General features: G+C 38.1%; 2 protein-coding genes and 1 long non-coding RNA gene across 6 annotated transcripts in view; 1 reads left to right on the top strand and 2 right to left on the bottom strand.

Annotated features, from left to right (window-relative positions):
* On the top strand, positions 1 to 7,981 carry LOC106054302 (uncharacterized). The gene is made up of 3 exons (XR_008776246.1): positions 1 to 134; positions 5,033 to 5,250; positions 7,008 to 7,981. It is a non-coding gene; the product is annotated as an uncharacterized LOC106054302 (long non-coding RNA).
* Positions 7,982 to 7,984: 3 nt separating this feature from the next.
* Positions 7,985 to 21,241, bottom strand: part of LOC106054275 (tyrosine-protein kinase receptor torso-like) — a 204,034-nt gene continuing 190,777 nt past the window's right edge. For all 4 annotated transcript variants that reach the window (XM_056018349.1, XM_056018348.1, XM_056018351.1 and 1 more), the window contains exons 19-22: positions 19,687 to 19,901; positions 18,676 to 18,813; positions 15,495 to 15,659; positions 7,985 to 14,413 (exon numbers count right to left, since the gene is read on the bottom strand). In XM_056018349.1, the coding sequence (XP_055874324.1) occupies positions 13,804 to 14,413; positions 15,495 to 15,659; positions 18,676 to 18,813; positions 19,687 to 19,901 (1,128 nt within the window). In that variant the 3' untranslated portion in view covers positions 7,985 to 13,803. The remainder of the gene's footprint in view (positions 14,414 to 15,494; positions 15,660 to 18,675; positions 18,814 to 19,686; positions 19,902 to 21,241) is intronic.
* LOC129926569 (DNA-directed RNA polymerase subunit beta'-like) lies at positions 8,067 to 8,809 on the bottom strand. Its single transcript, XM_056031422.1, has 2 exons — positions 8,803 to 8,809; positions 8,067 to 8,515 (listed from the first exon to the last, which is right to left on the bottom strand). The coding sequence occupies exons 1-2, from the start codon at positions 8,807 to 8,809 to the stop codon at positions 8,067 to 8,069; spliced, it is 456 nt and encodes a 151-aa protein (XP_055887397.1).

The following is a 21,241-nucleotide window of genomic DNA, read 5'->3' as shown; positions in this document are numbered from 1 at the left end:
TAGCACACACATAAAAATGGCGTCATAAGGGTAGCAGTAATTTCTTTTAATCAACATAAATCAACACATAAACATTCAACGGAGATCAAAAATAGATGTGAACTAGACTCCTTGCTTTCTTTTTATTCTTTTTGGTTTGTACAATTTTTTTAAAAGTCTATATTTACATCAGATTTTCAATACTGAATTAGCCTAGTTTTAGATAAAGAGTTTGATCTAGCTCTTAGATAATCTAGATTTACATTAGCTTTGATCTTTTTACTTCCACTGCTAAAACCTGAAGTCTAAAGTACTCTGCTATCTGACTGGTCAGCCTGTTGGTTTTGAAGTTACTTTTATCGACTTGTGTCATACAACTTTATGATGGTCCTTCTTCTAATGTAGGCTGGTCAGTCTTGAGAGGGCTAACCTTTTAGCGAAAACCTCGGCGCAAACGGCAACCCTACATGATGAACCGTGCACTTACGAGAGTGTGTGATGCCTAGTCGACACCCAATTGTTGACACTTTGGTACGACTGTTGGGACTCTTCCGTGGAGCTCTATAGGCAGCTCAGTAGACCAGACCGAAAGGATGCGTGGTGACAGCTTAATCGTGCGGAGCAGGCCGTCCTAGCCCAATTCCGAGTCAGTCACTGTCCAATAGATGTTTACTTCGGACGGTTTCGAGAAACCTACGACACACGGTGTAGCCTCTGCATCGAGGACGTAGAAACAATAGACCACACTCTTTATGAATGTCGCGTTCAGTGTTAAGGGCGTTCAGGACAAGGATTTAAAAGAGAGAGAACTGGTTCGCGTGCGGCATTAGGGCTGTCCTTCTACGGGGGCAAGGCCACCTTAAAACTCACTGCCCGCTTTCTTTCACGCTCTCTGAGGGAGTAATCTCAGCATGGTTCGTTACTAATGGGGTTTTTGATTCTTCTAATGCTTCAAAATGTGTTACATGTTTCGGATGTTTCGGAAGATAATCTGCTTCCTAGTCCAAACCTCCCGAAGGACGACAAGGGATGGCAGTGGGCAGGGTTGAATCTTGGACCATCGAGATGACTGAACGACAGTCCAGCGCACATACCGCACGACCAGGCAGCCATCCTTCCTCTCCCAAGTCCACTTTGCCCTTGTGCATTTCTGTAGCTGGTGTTTTTTTTTTTTAACAAGGTAGGGTAGGCCCACGGCAAACCCTCCTCCTTTTTCAGGCGGAGTTTCAAATATTTTAACCATTCTGTAATTCACAACAAAACAGAAATTAATTTTTCCTTATAACGGTGGTAAAAAAGAGCCTTAATTTAGGTCTATGCATCTGGATCAGGGGCGTAACTAGGGATTTGGGGGCCCGGGGGGATTGACCTCTTTGGGGGCCCCTTGCATTTTAACATTCGACATATGACATGGAATAATGTACGCAAAAATATATAAGCCCCAAATCAAATTGGTTCAGTATATCAGTAAATTTAACAAAAAGTAATCAAGACTCTTTTAATGAATAATACCTTTGTTTATTAGTTAAATAATGCACAAGTGACAAATCTAAATTGATATCGCTTCACGTCGTGCATTCTGTGCAGCAAAGACATCTATAACATCAACTACATCGATACTTTCTAGTATTTGTGACTTCACTGACATTAAAGCCATGATAAGCCTTTCTTGTGTCATTGTGCTCCTGAGATAGCTTTTGATGAACTTGAGCTTTGAGAATGATCTCTCACATGACGTAATGGAAGTGGCCTGAGTTAGCAGTAATCGGAGGAGGTTGCAAAGTCTGAGCACACGTAATTACCATATGAAGCCTGTTTCTTCAATATGTCTATTGGTGATTGTATTACTGGTTTGTTGATGAAAAGTGCTCGTGCATCAATGACATCATTGAAAAAAGCGATTTGCCATTTATTTCATCATACAAAAAAGGGAAAAGTAGCACAGTTTGTCATAAGCGGGTCTTCATCTAACAGGTGTCTAGGTTCAAGAAGAAACCCAAAGGTATCCATTTTCTTTCCAGCCTTTGGAATCTGCCCTTCATCTCCATATGAAATCTGTCCAGCACTTCTGTCGCAACACGTTTGAATTGCAGTTCTATTGACAGTCCTACATTAGAACTCAACTTCCCATTAAGTCTTTTCTTTCTTCTGGTTGTTTTGATTACAGGGAATCCATAGTATTCACTACCTTCTTTTGCTTTTTCGATGGATTGGGTTTTTGTCAATTTCTCATCATTCTGCAGAAAGCATGAATGGGTACTAATTTCTTTAGCAGCTTCCCGTATATGCAGTCCAGACTTTTGTAGTTTCTTCTGAACTATATTAATTGGGCGCAAGAGCTTTGACCAGAATTCAAGATAGGCAAAAAATTCTTAATTTTCCACTGCATGAAGAAGATTCTGTGCTAATATTATATGGTATTACGTCATTGTTGGTTGTTTATGTTTTGTGCGCAAGCAAAAGGATTCAGAGCATACAAAAGTGGGAAAGATCCATATCTCGTTATTCTCGAGTATAGAAATACTCCGAAAAGTGGACTGCCATATTCACCATCACAACTGCTGACGAGTAGAAAACTCAGGGAATCATTCCAACTGAATCGGTAGCTGAAAATGCAGAGACATTACTCAACGAACGACAGATGAAAAGCAAAGTGAATTACAATGCAAAAGCAAGACTACCTAAAGATTATTCTGTCGGAGAGTTCGTCTAGGTCAAACATGGCAGAAAGCAGTTGTCATAAAAAACATTCAGCACCCAGATCTTACATCATAAAGACAAACGGACAAACGGAAAAACATACAGAAGAAATCAACGCTTTTTGAATAAGAGTTTCGATGAAGACATCTCTGGGTACTATGATACCGATTAAGACTATGAACTGCAAACTGTTGGAACAAACGAAACAGACAGTTATAGACCAACGTCTAGAGAACTTGTTGTGCCAGTCAAGACAACCAGGAGTGGACGAATTGTTAAAGTTCCTAGTAGACAGGGCCGGCCTTAGGCCACTGCAGCCTAAGCGGTCGCAGTGGGCCCCGCGCTTTCATAGGACCCGCGCTAATTCTAAGTGTACATTATTAAATTAAACCACTATAACGTATATAAAAAACAGGGTTTTCGCGACCTCCTGATTTTCCAGGGCCTCCAGGAAATCTCATGAAAAGTCAAAATATACGATAAAGTCCTGAACTTTTTTTGAATTTATTCAAATCTCCTGAAGAATAGAAGAAATTGACATTTTGGGCTGCCTATAAAAAAAAAGTGGCATTGCGAGCTTTCATTTGATAAAAATGTATTGCAAAGACGAAATTAGGCCTATTTTCTAATTCAAAAAAAAAAAAAAAAAATATTGACATTATGCTCATCCCTACCCAGACTAGGCCCCGCTCGATCCGTTTCGCATAGGGCCCCGCAAATTTAAGAACTTTAAAAGGAAGGGTGTGATAATAACTTCAAAAGGAAGAATGTGCTAATATTATATGATATTACGTCATTGTTTGTTGTTTATGTTTTGTGCGAAAGCAAAAGGATTAGATGGAAATAAAAATAGAGTTTCCATTGGATTGAGGAAAGATGAATAGAGGGATAATAACTCGAGTGTGAAGTTTAATTCTGAAATTATAGACGCCACACCCGAATAATGGACTATTCTAGAATTATTAAGAATAACTTTTGGATCTGTTATACTCGATTCTCTAAATTTTGCTTCAAGGTTAATTAGTGTAGCCATAAAATACTCGCCATTTAGATCTATTATTAGTAAAGGTAACAAGATACCTGGAATTCGCTGTATGTTATGCAGTTTTATTCGTGGCAACAAAGTTTAAAATGTAAAACTAACTTTAAAAAAAAATTTGATCTCTGTGGGAAAAAATATTTTTAAAATGTCAACAAAGTCAACGTACTGATAGACCTAGATCTAGGTTTGGTCTTTGTGAAAAATTTAATCCATAAATGTTGAAAAAAAAAGACACCCTTTGACACTATTTGTCAATCAGTATATTAATTTATGTATTTACAAATAAATTTCGGACACCCATTTGGGGGCCCCCCCTATGTGGGGGCCCGGGGGGATTTTAAAATTCTCCCCCCCCTCCCCCCCCTTAGTTACGCCACTGATCTGGATCCAGAAGAGACTTTAAGATTTTGTGTAGCCTTACCTAGGTACTCCCGGGCCATTCAGTGCACGTTGTTATTGACAGAGCCGCTAGACTTCTTCATAGTGGTTTCCCCTGCTTTCAAGTCTGTAATGAAGGTGCATAACCATGTTGTACAAGACGGTCTTGTTTGCGTCTATATCCTGGCCTTTAGAAAAAAGCGCAATTGATGCGGTAACACATTATCTCCCGATATACGAATACATAAATAGACAGTCCTACAGACTAAACTGAATGGTTGGTAGATAGGTAGGCAGGAAGAGTTACAGACATACAGATAGATAGATAGATAGATAGATAGATAGATAGATAGATAGATAGATAGATAGATAGATAGAAGGTAGGTAGGTAGATAGATAGATAGATAGATAGATAGATAGATAGATAGATAGATAGATAGATAGATGATAGATAGATAGATAGATATGTAGATAGGTAGGTAGGTAGATAGGTAGGTAGGTAGGTAGGTAGGTAGGTATGTAGGTAGGTAGGTAGGTAGATAGTTAGATAGATAGATAGATAGATCCCCTTTCAAACCTTGTGGTCTAAAAGGCAGATGACATAAAGGTCATCTGTTTCTTTGTCCTACGGTTAACGAGGTTGTCATGTGGCCAGCACAACGACCAACCGCTTTTACTTTTCCCCAACTAATGTCATGTATCCATTAGATTTGGGTGGACTCAGAGGCGCCCAAAGATCCCAAAATTTAAAATCTCATTCTTCACCAGGATTCGAAACCCGTACCCCGGTTAGGAAGCCAAGAGCTTTGCGGCTAAGCCACCGCGCCTCTGATAGACAGACATACAGATAGATAGATAGATAGATAGATAGATAGATAGATAGATAGATAGAAACATTCCGAATGAAATGCCATGTTCCCTGATCTTTCTCAGAATACACAAACTACTTGTACAGGCGTTACAAAATGGAACCGACATTAACAGGGAATCGGTTAGTGTACAACAGACGGAGTTCAAGCATCTTCAAGAGGAAGATGTACCCCATGTGTGGCGTCATTGATTTCCTCCACGTCTGTAAAGGGCGGAGTTTTCTGGAGCCTCTGTTCGACAAAGTGACCAGGACACCAACATGCCAAAGAATTAATGGTCTGGTGAGATTTTTTTATAGACTTTCGACAACTTGGCGATTAAATGAATTTGTTTAACTAATTATAAACATATTTGGAAGTAAGAAAAGAGCTTAAAGTTTAGCAGCAAAAAGCTTGTTAGAAGAAGAAGATAGAAATATCTAAAGACGGATTTAAGAGTCTCTTTGAATGCTTCCAACAAAGTACCTGCACTCCATAATGGCCGTACGCTGTTTTCATTGTTTTGCCAATTAGATAGTAATTGTTTGTTTTGTCAGAGATGTAAAAAAAAACAAAAAAACTATCAAATTTCTAGGAAAATCGTTAGAACCGTTTTCGAAACTCACGTCCAACAATCTGTGAAGAGTTTAATATGTTAATGAGAGGAATCATAACAACAAAAAATTTGAGGTCTAAAAAAATATGAAATTGAAATGAATGACATACTCTGATTCTGTTCAATATTAGTTTGTTATGTTTTTACATCCCTTGAAATACCTTGTCCACTATTCCGTCCTCCTTTGTAATACATTGTCTACTATTCCGTCATCCTTTGTAATACCTTGTCCACTATTCCGTCCTCCTTTGTAATACCTTGTCCACTATTCCGTCCTCCTTTGTAATACCGTGTCCACTATTCCGTCCTCCTTTGTAATACCTTGTCCACTATTCCGTCCTCCTTTGTAATACCTTGTCCACTATTCCGTCCTCCTTTATAATACCTTGTTCTGTCTTCCGTCCTCCTTTGTAATACTTTATCCTGTCTTCCGTCCTCCTTTGTAATACCTTGTCCTGTCTTCCGTCCTCCTTTGTAATACCTTGTCCTCTCTTCCGTCCTCCTTTGTAATACCTTGTTCTGTCTTCCGTCCTCCTTTGTAATACCTTATCCTGTCTTCCGTCCTCCTTTGTAATATTTTGTCCTTCCTTCTGTCTTTCTTTGGGTGTGCAGATTTCTAGTAAAACTTTCTGTCTGCAAGAAATGCAGCCAAGAATGCCCAAATGCTTATTGCCATATACACTTGATCTAACTTAGATAGCGGTCAACGGCTTTGTCTGCAGCAGAATCTGCAAAATATGCCATTCGCAACAAGATTTACGTGGTCAGGTCAAGCAATGCACACATTGTTTAATGTTAGCGAAAAGGCCTTGGCTATGTTTTATCACGCTCACATCTGCAATATTTTAAGTTTCAATATCACTGCCTGGTATGGCAATCTGAGCATTAAAAATAAAAATAAACTTAATAGAATCCTAAATGCTGCTGGCAAAATCATTGGCAAAAAACAAACCCCATTTGGGCAGTTGTTTGAGACAAACATCTATAAAAAAGCTAACAAGATCCTCGAAATAAAGAATCACCCTTTGTGTCAGGACTTTGTGATTTTACCATCACAAAAGAGATACAAGACACCGATAGCAAAGACAAACAGACACAAACACTCTTTTGTTCCCCTGGCAATCAAATCATTAAATAAGAACAATCTGTTATAAACTTTGTCACATGTAAATTATGAGTGAGTCTGGTGTGAATGTACACTTTGGTTTCTTATAGTTATAATGTTTTTTGTTTGGTGTAATGCACAAATTGTAAGACAAATTTCCTTACGGATAATAAAGATTATTATTATTATTATTATTATTATTATTATTATTATTTAGATCGGGATTTTAACGCCGTGCCTTACATATCTTTTTCAAATAGATTTAACTCACTAACAAAAGCATCGAGTCACTTTCTTGTGTTAGACCTACATTCACCTGCTGACTTTATTGGTTTTCAGGGCAAGAGAGGTCTCACTGGTCGAGTCGGCTGCTTTGTCAACTTTAAGCTCATCGCCTGCGTCACCGGAAGCGCGGCTCCTGGATCGAGGAGATCTACGATGGAGTGTGATGTGGCCCCGTGCGTGTACACGACAGACTTTCTTGACCGGAAGTCACTCGTTTAACCAGCGCGTCTCAGCTGAAGGGTTAAAGGTTACTACGCCACACACTCACGCCCCCACGTGAGGTCATAGCTCTCTGACAACTGGCTCAACAGAAGAGAAATTTGACAATCGTTATTAGCATATTTAGATATCTTTGCCCTTGTTTGATGAAGAGTTGTGTTTCTTTTTCTTCTCAACATAAATTCCATTTAGGACAGCAATGCCTTATTTACGTGTCGCTGCGACTGTCATGGATTTACCAAGATAAAGAGTCGGCGGCGTTTTTTGAACCTTCAACAGACCTACTTAGATTATCTGCTAGTTTGATACGCTGTACTCCCTGGGATCATCGGCTCTCTCTCTCCCTCTTGTTGTCTCCCTTTTCAATATCTTGTCTCTCTCTCTCCGCTCAACATAACAAATGATTGCACTCGCTTTCAAAGCTATTTCTGCCCTCCGGACGCATCACTACTCACTCTTATCACACGCACACATACGCTCAAGGGCTTTCACTGTTGTTGTATTTCTACTGTTTGCAGTCTCTCTCTTTTTTACACTCCCTCCCTCTCTCTTACTGAACCCCCCTCTTTCTCCTCCTCTCTCTTTTGCTCCCCCTCCTTATCTTTTTTACTCCGCTTCCTCTCTTTCTCCCCATCCCTCTTTTTCTCCCTGTCTCTCTCTTTCACTTCCCCTTCCTCTTTCTCCTCCTCCCTCTCTCTTTTACTCCCTCTTTCATTCCGTTCCACTGCCTCTCTCTCTCTCTCTTTCATATTTGACTCCTTCATTTAGTTACTTCAACAAGTCGCAAGAATAAAAGCCATGTAACACAGTGCACGTATTCCGGACATTTATTTGACTAGATAATCTGTAAGCTGTGCATCACTCATCGTATGAACTTGTTGAAATGGTATAGCATCAATCAAAATACACAATACAAGCAAAGAACATGAGGAATGAATGTGAACAAGCAAATAAATAAACACCATAATCATAGTCATAATCATAGCCATAATCATAGTCATAATCATAGCCATAATCATAGTCATAATCATAGTCATAATCATAGCCATAATCATAGTCATAATCATAGTCATAATGATAGCCATAATCATAGTCATAATGATAGCCATAATCATAGTCATAATCATAGTCATAATCATAATCATAGCCATAATCATAGTCATAATCATAGCCATAATCATAGTCATAATCATAGTCATAATCATAGCCATAATCATAATAATAGCCATAATCATAGTCATAATCATAGCCATAATCATAGTCATAATCATAGCCATAATCATAGTCATAAACATAGCCATAATCATAGTCATAATCATACCCATAATCATTAGAGCTCCCAGCTTATATCATAAGTTCTTAATTATGTGTTTCATACAATTATGTTGATAAAAAAAATGAGGGCTTATATACAATAAGGTTTATAACAAATGAGTTAATCAGTAGAGGCTTACAAAAATGGCGTTTACGTCGACCTATTGTATATTAATAGAAATAGTGATATGGTTTATGATATAAACATTTATACTGATACAGACAAACAGGTTCATAATAAAAGCATTTATGACAAGGGTGTATAAAAGTATAAGTTTAGGCACAATATATAGATCTATATACATATATAATTCACCGGACATTTTTCATCTATTTAATGCAAACAAAAAGGGGAAAAAAGGTTAAATCAAAAATATATATATATAAACTTGAGAAGGTCACGTGGTCAGTTAAAAAAACCAACACTATTTTATAAACAACATGAACTTTGAACTTGTACGAGTATAACTTTTATGATTTTTAAATTAAATACAGGAATGCCATTTGCTTGAGAGTGTAGATTTCAATGCATATGTGCGTTTATCCCTGTTAGTATGGACGTCTGTTCGTGCGTACGCGTGTAGTCATGCCTGGGTGAGTGTGTGCTAGTGTTTGGTTATGACTGTGAGAGAGAATGTGTTGTGTGAGAAAGTGTATTTGAGGGTGTGTGTGTGTGTGTGTGTGTGAGAGAGAGAGATATATACATAGCATGTCCCGTGACAGCCGAAACATGACTATGTCAGAAGATATATAATGCATGTCAGGAGATATATGATGCATGTCAAGTGATATATTCTGTATGACGAATGGTTTGTGCGATTATGTTTGAACACAAATGTGTGTCAATGTGAACACGGGCTTATTGAACGCGGGCTTATCGCTCCATCTTCAAAAGCTGTAATTTTTTAGCGTTTGTAAATATAATGGACCTTCTTAACCTAGCATGACATATACGACAGACAGGCTAGTAAGTTTGACCTACACGACAGACAGGCTAGTAAGTCTGACCTGCACGACAGACAGGCTAGTAAGTTTGACCTACACGACAGACAGGCTAGTAAGTCTGACCTGCACGACAGACAGGCTAGTAAGTTTGACCTACACGACAGACAGGCTAGTAAGTTTGACCTACACGACAGACAGGCTAGTAAGTTTGACCTACACGACAGACAGGCTAGTAAGTCTGACCTGCACGACAGACAGGCTAGTAGGTTTGACCTACACGACAGACAGGCTAGTAAGTTTGACCTACACGACAGACAGGCTAGTAAGTTTGACCTACACGACAGACAAGCTAGTAAGTCTGATCTGCACGACAGACAGGCTAGTAAGTTTGACCTACACGACAGACAGGCTATTAAGTTTGACCTGCACGACAGACAGGCTAGTAAGTTTGACCTACACGACAGACAAGATAGTAAGTCTGATCTGCACGACAGACAGGCTAGTAAGTTTGACCTACACGACAGACAGGCTAGTAAGTCTGACCTACACGACAGACAAGCTAGTAAGTCTGATCTTCACGACAGACAAGCTAGTAAGTCTGATCTGCACGACAGACAGGCTAGTAAGTTTGACCTACACGACAGACAGGCTAGTAAGTTTGACCTACACGACAGACAGGCTAGTAAGTTTGACCTACACGACAGACAAGCTAGTAAGTCTGATCTGCACGACAGACAGGCTAGTAAGTTTGACCTACACGACAGACAGGTTAGTAAGTTTGACCTGCACGACAGACAGGCTAGTAAGTTTGACCTACACGACAGACAAGCTAGTAAGTCTGATCTGCACGACAGACAGGCTAGTAAGTTTGACCTACACGACAGACAGGCTAGTAAGTCTGACCTACACGACAGACAAGCTAGTAAGTCTGATCTGCACGACAGACAAGCTAGTAAGATTGATCTGCACGACAGACAGGCTAGTAAGTTTGACCTACACGACAGACAGGCTAGTAAGTTTGACCTACACGACAGACAGGCTAGTAAGTTTGACCCACACGACAGACAGGCTAGTAAGTTTGACCTACACGACAGACAGGCTAGTAAGTCTGATCTGCACGACAGACAGGCTAGTAAGTTTGATCCAGATGATAAACAGTCGAGAAATTCTGACCTACACAACAGACAGGCGAGTTAGTTTTACCTAAACGACAGACAGGCAAGAGTAATTCCAATGAAACAATGCCATTTAGAAACTGAGGCACATAAGAGAAGTGTAACAATATGAAACATAAACCCACCAACGCGATACGTTTTACATACATCTTCAATATTAGAATTACCATATCTATATCAGTTTGTACATATCCTAAACAGTAAAGTTACTATAAATTTCAGTTTATATATATATCTTAAACATTACAGTGACCATATACAGTTTATACATATATCCTACAGTTACTACATATATCAGCGTATCCATATATCTTAAGCATTACAGTTACCATATAAATCTATCTAAGAATTATAAGGGACATGCGTGGCACTGCGAAGGACAGCGGTGACCTAGATGTGTTTTTGAACCACGGCCGCAGCAATAAAAAGACCCAGCGAACAAACCACTCGACCGCCCAAAATTCCCTAATAAATGAGCTTTTTAGACAAACAATGGCTCTATATCTCTCAGCAGAACAATCAGACAGCGCGTGTACACCTCATTTGGAAGCAACAGGAAGTTAATAAACGTAAACATAAATAGACAGGCCAGGCCAAGGCACAAACCATGGACACTCCGACCCTACAAACCCACCTAGCTAAACTTGACAGTTGGTGAAGGTGGACACGGCGAGATGGGGGCGGGACGAGGTATAACTTATATGCCATCACTCATTGTTTCAGAACTTAGTTTGAAGTTGTTGTTTTTTTTTTACCCCAATGGTATAACTCTTTCTTTTCGAATTTAACATGTTGAACATTTCTGTGTCAAACATTTAGAAAAAAAAAAGTGTGACACCGAATTACTTAATGTGCAGGAACGAATCTAAATATAGCCTGCAAAATGATGTCTGTTTCTTTCGTTTATATTGCTAGATGTTAACCTAAATCCGTCAATTTGGTGTATAGGAGAATGAATAATTTTATTTAGACTTTGATAAAACCTGCACAGTGGCATCCATATGGATTGTATTTACGGGAAACTTAATTCCCTTTAATATCATAATAAAAGTTAAAATATAAATATCTTACTGGAATAACTTAAATATATTTAGCTGTATGACTTCAAGGTGTTTGTGTAAAAACACATCAAGTGTTAGTGCAAACGGTAAAGCCCTCGTCTGTTAACTTGATTGTCCAGGGTTCAAATCCCGAGGCCTGGCTTTTGTTTAAAAAAGAAATGGCGTAGAGTGGGAGTGTGGGCTTAGAGAGAAAATAGGGGCGTAGAAAGAACATAAGGGCATTGAGAGAAAAAAAGGGCATTGAAAGGAAATAAGGGCATTGAGTGAAATAAGGGCGTAGAAGGAAATAAGGGCGTAGAAATGAAATAAGGGCATAGAAGGAAATAAGGGCATTGAGAGAAAATAAGGGCATAGAAGTAAATAAGGGCTTAGAAAGAAAATAAGGGCATTGAGAGAGAAAAAAGGGCGTAGAAAGAAAATAAGGGCATTGAGAGAAAATAAGGGCTTAGGAGTAAATAAGGGCTTAAAAAGGAAATAAGGGCATTGAGAGAAAAAGGGCATTAAGAGAAAATAAGGGCGTAGAAGTAAATAAGGGCTTAGAAAGGATATAAGGGCGTAGAAAGGAAATAAAGGGTGCTAAAGAAGTAGTTAGTACGTGAAGTTACGACGCAGAAAGTGAATAGAGGATTATACAATGAATAAAGGCTAAGAGAGAGAGAATAAGGGCGTAGAAAGGAAAGGAAGTAAAAACTTAACAGTTTGTATAGTTTCACACACACACACACACAGATGACTTACTTTCTTAAATTGACAGAAGCAATAACGACCGACTCTAATTATGGAAGTAAGACACCATCTGAACGGGGGGGGGGGGGGGGGGGTAAATGACCTTAAAAAAACAAGACATGTCAACATAATACTGTGTAAACTGCTGACTTGGCAACATTGCTTCCTTTCATGAGCAAGGTGTAGCCGACATTATATGAACTCATTAGAGATGCACAAAATGTTTAGATGATTAATGACATCTGACTCATATTGCTGCACATTTTTTTCTGCAATGGAGGGCCCCGTCTCAAGGCTTCCTCGAAATGTCATAAAGCATTAGTAACCCAACATTTGAAAACATATTAGAGAAGCCACCAATGCCAATAAGAAAGCAGCAATAAAAGCAGTTAGTCACTCCGAGTTTATTTTTTAAATGAATGGAAAACCTTAATGGTTGGGGTCCGAAATGGTTGGGGTCCGAAATGGTTGGGGTCCAAAATGATCGGGGTCCAAAATGATTGGGATCCAAAATGATCAGGGTCCAAAATGATCAGGATCCAAAATGATCAGGGTCCAAAATTGTTGGGGTCCAAAATGATTGGGGTCCAAAATGATCGGGGTCCAAAATGATCAGGGTCCAAAATGATCAGGGTCCAAAATTGTTGGGGTTCAATATGATTGGGGTCCAAAATGATCGGGGTCCAAAATGGTTGGGGTCCAAAATGATCGGGGTCCAAAATGGTTGGGGTCTGGTCGAGTGAATCCAATAAGTAACGGTATGTTGAAAAACAAAATAAAAATTCACTAGTATCACAGAGTAAGTCAAATGAAGTCACTGACAAAGAAAGTGAATCTCACATTGTCATGGAGCACATTCTTTGAATCACATTATCAAATATAATAAACAAAACGTGTACCTTGTAAAAAAGTTCAGATAGACCATCTATAACAGCGGTTCTCAACCTTTTAGGCTTGGCGACCCCTTTTTACAATACCCCACTCTGCCGCGACCCCCCCCCACTCACACATACAGTAATAGAAGAATAGACAAAAACAATTCATTTTTTCGATGGTCTTAGGCGACCCCTGGCAAATCGTCAATCGACCCCCAAAGGGGTCGCGACCCACAGGTTGAGAACCCCTGATCTATAAGGATTTAGATGAGCCGTCTATCTCAAAGCACAGGGAGAGGGCGCTTAAACACATAAAGGGCAAAAAGGGTCACGTTTTTTCTTTTACTTTAGAATTGTGTCCGGAACAAAAGAAACGAAACCGAATTAGACTAGAGCAATGAGTAATATCAAGGGACTAGATATAATAAATTGTACATTAATATTTGTTGTCTACAAAAGACTGTTGGCTTAGTTGGATGGACAGCTGCATTCTCTTGCAGAGTGCCCCACGGATGAACTATGCATGGTAACAGGTTTAAGTTGACCTACATGGGCTGCCATTCTTTGGCTTCTCTGCGCTCTCCCCGAATGACAATGTCTGTTGGGGATTAGGGTACACAAAGTCCATTCCGTACATGTCCCACTTTCGTGGGGCACTAGAAGTCTTTGCTTTAGAAGAATGCTCTGGTCGTATCGCTGCTGGACGGTGTGGGACAGGAAGATGGGAGGTTTTGTTACGTGGCTCTGATTCAGCTGATTGTTCTGAGGCTGCTTCATCCACTATTTGGGAAATGGTCTGAATGGTATTCGCGTTTGTGTCACACGATAACTGTGAGTTGTCTTCATAACGGGAATTCCCGCTCAATCTGTTTTTAGCTAGATCCACAGAAGACAGAGCTTTGTGCAGAAGCTCCTCTGAAAGTCCAGGGATGGGGCCGTTGGTTTCCAAAACGAAAGGCCCTTTAGACACCGGATAAAATGGACAAATCTTGCCGATGCCATCTTCATGGATGGAGGACGAATCAAACCGAGAGTATCTTTTGCTATTGCGCAAGACATGGCTTACTGATCCATCTAATGAGGAATTGGCGGCTTGTTCCGACATCTTTCTCCTGACACTTCTGCCGGACATAAAATCACTCTCTCTGCATGGAGGATAAGAAAACATTCATTTTAAATTTCAAAGAAATGCATTTTTTCATAGTAATTTCAAAAAGTAATTTTAAAAAGTAATAATATTGAGAATGCTAAGATCTAGACATCTATCAAATTTCAATATTCTTAAATATTTGAAGGAGGACAGAAGTTTGTTTTTTATAACTGAAAATAGACAAACAGACATCACAATGAAAATAGACAAACAGACAGCACAATGAAAAAAAGACAAACGGACAGCACAATGAAAATAGACAAACGGACAGCACAATGACAATAGACAAACGGACAGCACAAAAGTAATGGCATTTTGTCCCTACTAGTGTTGCTATAGAAAGAGAACTTTGTGAAAGAACTGAAGTAATCTTGGCCTCTATCGATTTGTTTCTATACAGATTTAAAAATTCCTTCAGAAATGGAGATTATACTATTGTCCTAGCTCAGTAGGGTAGAAGGGGATGAGAGCAGGCAGGACTCGAACTTTGGACCACCATGACAGTCTGAAGTGCATGCCACGTGACCTGGCAGCCATCAATCATGCATCAGTTTATATGTATTCATATTTATGCAGTAGAAAGAGAAGTCAGAGTGAGCGAGGTGGCTTCTGAACCAGGGGTCCTGGATTTGAATCTCAGATTTTGAACTTTGACATTTTTAGGTTGCCCTTAGTCCACCACAACTCAAATGGGCACCTGAATTTAGTTGGGGAAAAAATAAAGAGGTTTAATTGTTGTGCTGGTCACATGACACACTCATTAACCGTGGGCCGCAGAAAAAGATGACCATTACATCATCTACCCTATGGTCTAAAAAGCCTTAGGTCGTTGTGCTGGCCAAATGACACCGAGGTTGTTAACCCCTGGCCAAAGAAACAGACGACCTTAACATCACCCGTCTTATAGACAGCTTGGTCTCAAAGGAGAAATGTTAAGAATAAAGTTTGGCATAAAACACTTCAGAGAATTTAAAGGGGAGATAACAAGAAAATAATTTTCTATTTTCTATAATACGTGTGTCATCAAGACGCAATGATTTATCGCTAGTTCGGCTAAAAGGGGAATGAGCACTTACTGGTCATCGCTGCTGTCACTCCGATAGTAGTCCGCACTGACCTCTGTGGACAAATCAATATAAGAGCAGGACGCCTCCAGGAGGCTCTCAATCTTCTTCTTGAGCTGCGTGAACGTAGGTCTGTCGTCAATGCAGGGATGCCAGCAAGCCAGCATGATCTTATATCTGGAGACATTCAAACCAATACATGCATTCTTAGAGCGCTATGAACACCTCAAGGCACTATGAGAATATATATTAGAATACAGATAGATAGATAGATAGATAGATAGATAGATAGATAGATAGATAGAGAGATAGATAGATAGATAGATAGATAGATAGATAGATAGAGAGATAGAGAGATAGATAGATAGATAGAGAGATAGATAGATAGATAGAGAGATAGAGAGATAGATAGATAGGTAGGTAGGTAGGTAGGTATGTAGGTAGATAGATAGATATAGATAGATAGATAGATCGATCGATAGATCGATAGATAGATAGATAGATAGATAGATAGATAGATAACAGACAAGAAAGAGAGCTAAAAAGACTTCATTGTATACCTCAACATTACCACTATAACAATAACAATATAGCTGCAAACACGAACAGCATTCACATGGAAGGAATATACACACAATTACAGCTTTATGAATAATGCTTCTCTATGTACTTATGGTGACAACTAATGACATTTGAAACACTCTGACAGACATTTGGATAAGAAAGTTTTTAGCCTCAATGAAGAAGAGCCGACCATTTTGTCAAGAACTGATGTAACTAAGAAATCGTGTTTGTTTTGGAAAGGCATCTTTCATGTATAGAGTACTTCAGAAGATTGTAACCTTTGTCATCTGATATAGGATTTTTTTTATTCGTTTATTTAGTCGATGTCTTTGTGTCAGAGAAGTATTCCCAAGTTTTAAAAAATCATGATCAATGTATGGCTCCTTCCGTGTCGAAAGACAATGGACGCGACAAGATTACTCAATGCTTGAAACAACTACACTTCGTATAAGCCTGATTTGTTTGTTTATAATATTTTCTTATTCTTTTTTATTTATTATTATAACTGTGTGGAATATTAGCTAGAAATTATGTTCTTAAAGATTAACACAAACTGTCAAATTATCTTATCTTATCTTATATAATACAGACGTTACTTCAAAAAAGAATATGATTACGTCCCACGCGTCATGCATTTAGTCATGCATATTAACCAATGACTTAAATTCAGCCAAGTCACTGGTTTTCCTGGCTAGCTAGCTAGCTAAATTTCTAGGAAAATGTTTAGAGTCGTTTTTCTTTTTCAATGGAGGAATTTTTAAATTAATTAAAATTAATGATAATACCTAGAACTCTGCCAACTGCTATATTCAATTAAGTGCAACGCTTGAGATCCAGTGAAATGGATGTATTATCGAGTTTAGTTAACTTTATATTATAATGTAACATTGTTACGATATGCAATGTATAAACTCAAAATAAAACCTGATATGAGATATTCACAAGTAACTGTTTTATGCAATTAATCGATTTATACATGGATAGTTAGGCTGTACATTGTTAGATTGGTCCTAGTTTGGTTGTTTATAGTTAGGTTGTTCGTAGTTAGGTTGTTCAAAGGTTGTTCATATGTTGTTCATAGTTAGGTTGTTTATAGTTAGATTGTTCAAAGGTTGTTCATAGGTTGTTCATATTTAGGTAATTCATAGTTAGGTTGTTCATATTTAGGTAATTCATAGTTAGGTTCTTCATAGTTAGGTTGTTCATAGTTAGGTTGTTCAAATTTAGGTGGTTCATAGTTAGGTTGTTCAAATTTAGGTGGTTAATAGTTAGGTGGTTCATAGTTAGGTTGTTCATAGTTAGGTTGTTCCAATTTAGTTTGTTCATAGTTAGGTTGTTTAAATTTAGGTGGATCATAGTTAGGTGGTTCATAGTAAGGTTGTTCAAATTTAGGTTATTCATAGTTAGGTTGTTCAAATTTAGGTTGTTCATAGTTAGGTTGTTCAAATTTAGGTGCTTCATAGTAAGGTTGTTCATAGTTAGGGTGTTCAAATTTAGGTTGTTCATAGTTAGGTTGTTCAAATTTAGGTTGTTCATAGTTAGGTTGTTCAAATTTAGGTTGTTCATAGTTAGGTTGTTCAAATTTAGGTTGTTCATAGTAAGGTTGTTCAAATTTAGGTGGTTCATAGTTAGGTTGTTCATAGTTAGGTTGTTCAAATTTAAGTGGTTCATAGTTAGGTTGTTCAAATTTAGGTTGTTCATAGTTAGGTTGTTCAAATTTAGGTGGTTCATAGTTAGGTGGTTCATAGTTAGGTAATTCATAGTTAGGTGGTTCATAGTTAGGTTGTTCATAATTAGGTTGTTTATAGTTAGGTGGTTCATAGTTAGGTAATTCATAGTTAGGTGGTTCATAGTTAGGTTGTTCCAATTTAGGTTGTTCATAGTTAGGTTGTTCATAGTTAGGTGCTTCATAATTAGGTTGTTCATAGTTAGGGTGTTCAAATTTAGGTTGTTCATAGTTAGGTTGTTCATAGTTAGGTTGTTCAAATTTAGGTTGTTCATAGTTAGGTTGTTCATAGTTAGGTTGTTCAAATTTAGGTTGTTCATAGTTAGGTTGTTCAAATTTAGGTTGTTCATAGTTAGGTTGTTCAAATTTAGGTTGTTCATAGTTAGGTTGTTCATAGTTAGGTTGTTCAAATTTAGGTTGTTCATAGTTAGGTTGTTCAAATTTAGGTTGTTCATAGTTAGGTTGTTCAAATTTAGGTTGTTCATAGTAAGGTTGTTCAAATTTAGGTGGTTCATAGTTAGGTTGTTCATAGTTAGGTTGTTCAAATTTAGGTGGTTCATAGTTAGGTGGTTCATAGTTAGGTAATTCATAGTTAGGTTGTTCATAATTAGGTTGTTTATAGTTAGGTGGTTCATAGTTAGGTGGTTCATAGCTAGGTGGTTCATAGTTAGGTTGTTCATAATTAGGTTGTTCATAATTAGGTTGTTCACAGTTAGGTTGTTCATAATTAGGTTGTTCATAGCTAGGTTGTTCATAGTTAGGTGGTTCATAGTTAGGTGGTTTATAGTTCATAGTTAGGTGGTTCATAGTTAGGTTGTAAAAAGCTTCAAGTAAATAATCTGTTTGAATGATGACGTATCTCTTCCAAAAAAACAACAAACAAACTATTCCTGTTCTACTTACATGTCTGCTGAGCAGTTGTTAGGTCTCTCCAACCGGTACCCTTCACTCAACAGACGAAAGAGATCACAGTTAGGTACCCCTGGGTAAGGGCAGCCACCCAGGGTAACAATCTCCCACAGTAAGATGCCGTAGGACCATCTGACATGATGGAGAAAATATTTTTAAAAAATAAATTAACAACCTAGTTCAAATGTAGTAACTTTTTAAATACAATCTCTAAAATATTTTAAGTAGTAAAATTGAAGCGTCTCTTTGCGATCTAAGGGTGCAGATGAGATAAAGCTCAATTTATCTGTTATGATATGCAAAACACTGTCAAGCTATTTATATACCGATACTTCATGGAGAAAAAAAGAAAAATAGAATTATAAAAAAGAGGCATAATGTACAAATTTAATAAAGAAAGAAAGAGGGGGAATAGAAAATAAAGCACACAAAAAAAAAAGTGTTAGTGTATAAGTTTCTAATGTCTCAGTAGTTCATACAAAAACAATAAAGTTACGTTCTTTAATATCGACAGCATCAATAATGAACACCAAAACTTAGCAATATATGAGGTTGATGTAGTGGAGATGTGGTTGCTAGCAGAAGCCTACAGCCGGTTATTGGGAATTAGAGTGGCCAGAAAAGATAACTACTGTCAATTTGTGAGAGGGTACTAGGCAAAAGCCCATAGCCCAAGATATCAAAAAAGGCGAAAGTGGAGCTGGATAGGTCAGACCCTGCAAAAATCCAGCTACCAATGTTGCAAGGCAGGCACTTGACTGGAACCCACAAGGAAAGAGGAAAGTGGGCAGACCCAAGCTAACCTGGAAGAGGTCAGTCATCAGTGAAGCTGAGGATACTGGAATGACATGGGAGCAGAGGACGAAAGCTGCTCAGAACCGAGTTCGGTGTAGAGATGTGAGGGGCGGCCCTATGCTCCCCAGGGAGTGCACAGGATTAATTCAAATAAGCCATACTTAATACACTTAGGTTGTAGGTATCGCCAACTCAAAGAACAACACTCACACGTCACTCTTGATGGTAAAAACCTGATCAAAAATCGACTCAATCGGCATCCACTTGAAGGGCAGTTTTCTGGCTGAAGTAGGCTGGTAGGCATTGGTCTCGTACACATCCCTGGACAAGCCAAAGTCCGAAATTTTGACACACTTTGATGAGACCATCAGGATGTTACGTGCTGCCAGATCGCGGTGGATGAACCGGTTCTGATTCAGGTACTCCTAGAGACAAACAAAGGTGGCTGGTATTAACGAAATGGAAGGCCTAAAATGTAAATGTTAAACAAGCAACAAAAACACTTAAAAAAAAAAACAAAAAAAAACAAAGATTATATAAAAGAAAGAACTGCACATTATATATCTCAATAGTATAAGATTTATTTCCCTTTTCTGTGTCTAACAAAATTAATTTAATTATCACTAATCAATTAATTAATTTGTTGTTTTTTTTCATTGATTCGTATTTTTGTATATATGTGCTAAGTTTCAACTTGATCCAAGAATGGGAAGTTTAAGTAATAACGAGAACAAGTGTTTTTCCAGACAGATGGACGGAGTGAGTAAGCTTTGCAAAAAAGGGGGTTAGTTTCTTTGCTAAAAAAAGCTGATTAATTAATTTGTTGTTTTTTTTTCATTGATTCGTGTTTTGTATATATGTGCTAAGTTTTAACTTGATCCAAGAATGGGAAGATGAAGAAATATCGTGTACTAAATTTTTACCAGACAGACAGACAGACGGACGGAGTGAGTAAGCTTTGTAAAAAAGTGAGTTAGTTTTTATACTTTAAAAAAAGCTGAAGAGAGGAGAAAAGCTAAGATTTAGCAGGTTTCGGAAAGCCATTGCAGTTACTCCAAAGTCTTTGATTCACAAAAGTAATAAAAATGCCAAATTTGTTTATGTTGGGGGGGGGGGGCGATGTTGAAGCAAAGAATTGTAATTAGTTTGTAAGAATTTTAATTGGAGGCAGTAAATTCAAATGTGGCGCTAAGTGCTGAAACACTGAATGGTGCGTTTCTGGAGATTGACAATTTTTTTCTGGAGATAAACAATTTTTCTGGAGCTAGACAATTTTTCTGGAGCTAGACAATTTTTTCTGGAGCTAAACAATTTTTCTGGAGCTAAACAATTTTTCTGGAGCTAAACAATTTTTCTGGAGCTAAACAATTTTTCTGGAGCTAGACAATTTTTCTGGAGCCAGACAATTTTTCTGGAGATAGACAATTTTTTTCTGGAGATAAACAATTTTTCTGGAGATAAACAATGGACCTCATTCACCAATCGTAAACAAACAACATTTTACCCACGTGATTCTCTATCTCCTCTATATAAATTACGTAATACACACAGGCTGTCACGTGACAGTTTTTTTTCCTGTTATTTTATCAATATTATCACGTGGCTATATGTTGTTTGTTTACGATTGGTGAATGAGGTCCATTTTTCGCTAAATATTTTTTTTTCTTTCTTCCGTGGCAGCATCACCGATGAGCTAAACTTAGAAACAGAACAGCACTTGAATGAACCCCAAGATAGCACGTTGTGTTCAAGTCTCCAGTAAAAT

Source organism: Biomphalaria glabrata, chromosome 1, assembly GCF_947242115.1.
Source record: "Biomphalaria glabrata chromosome 1, xgBioGlab47.1, whole genome shotgun sequence".
NCBI lineage: Eukaryota > Metazoa > Mollusca > Gastropoda > Planorbidae > Biomphalaria > Biomphalaria glabrata.
This window is presented reverse-complemented; position numbering and strand designations above follow the sequence as displayed.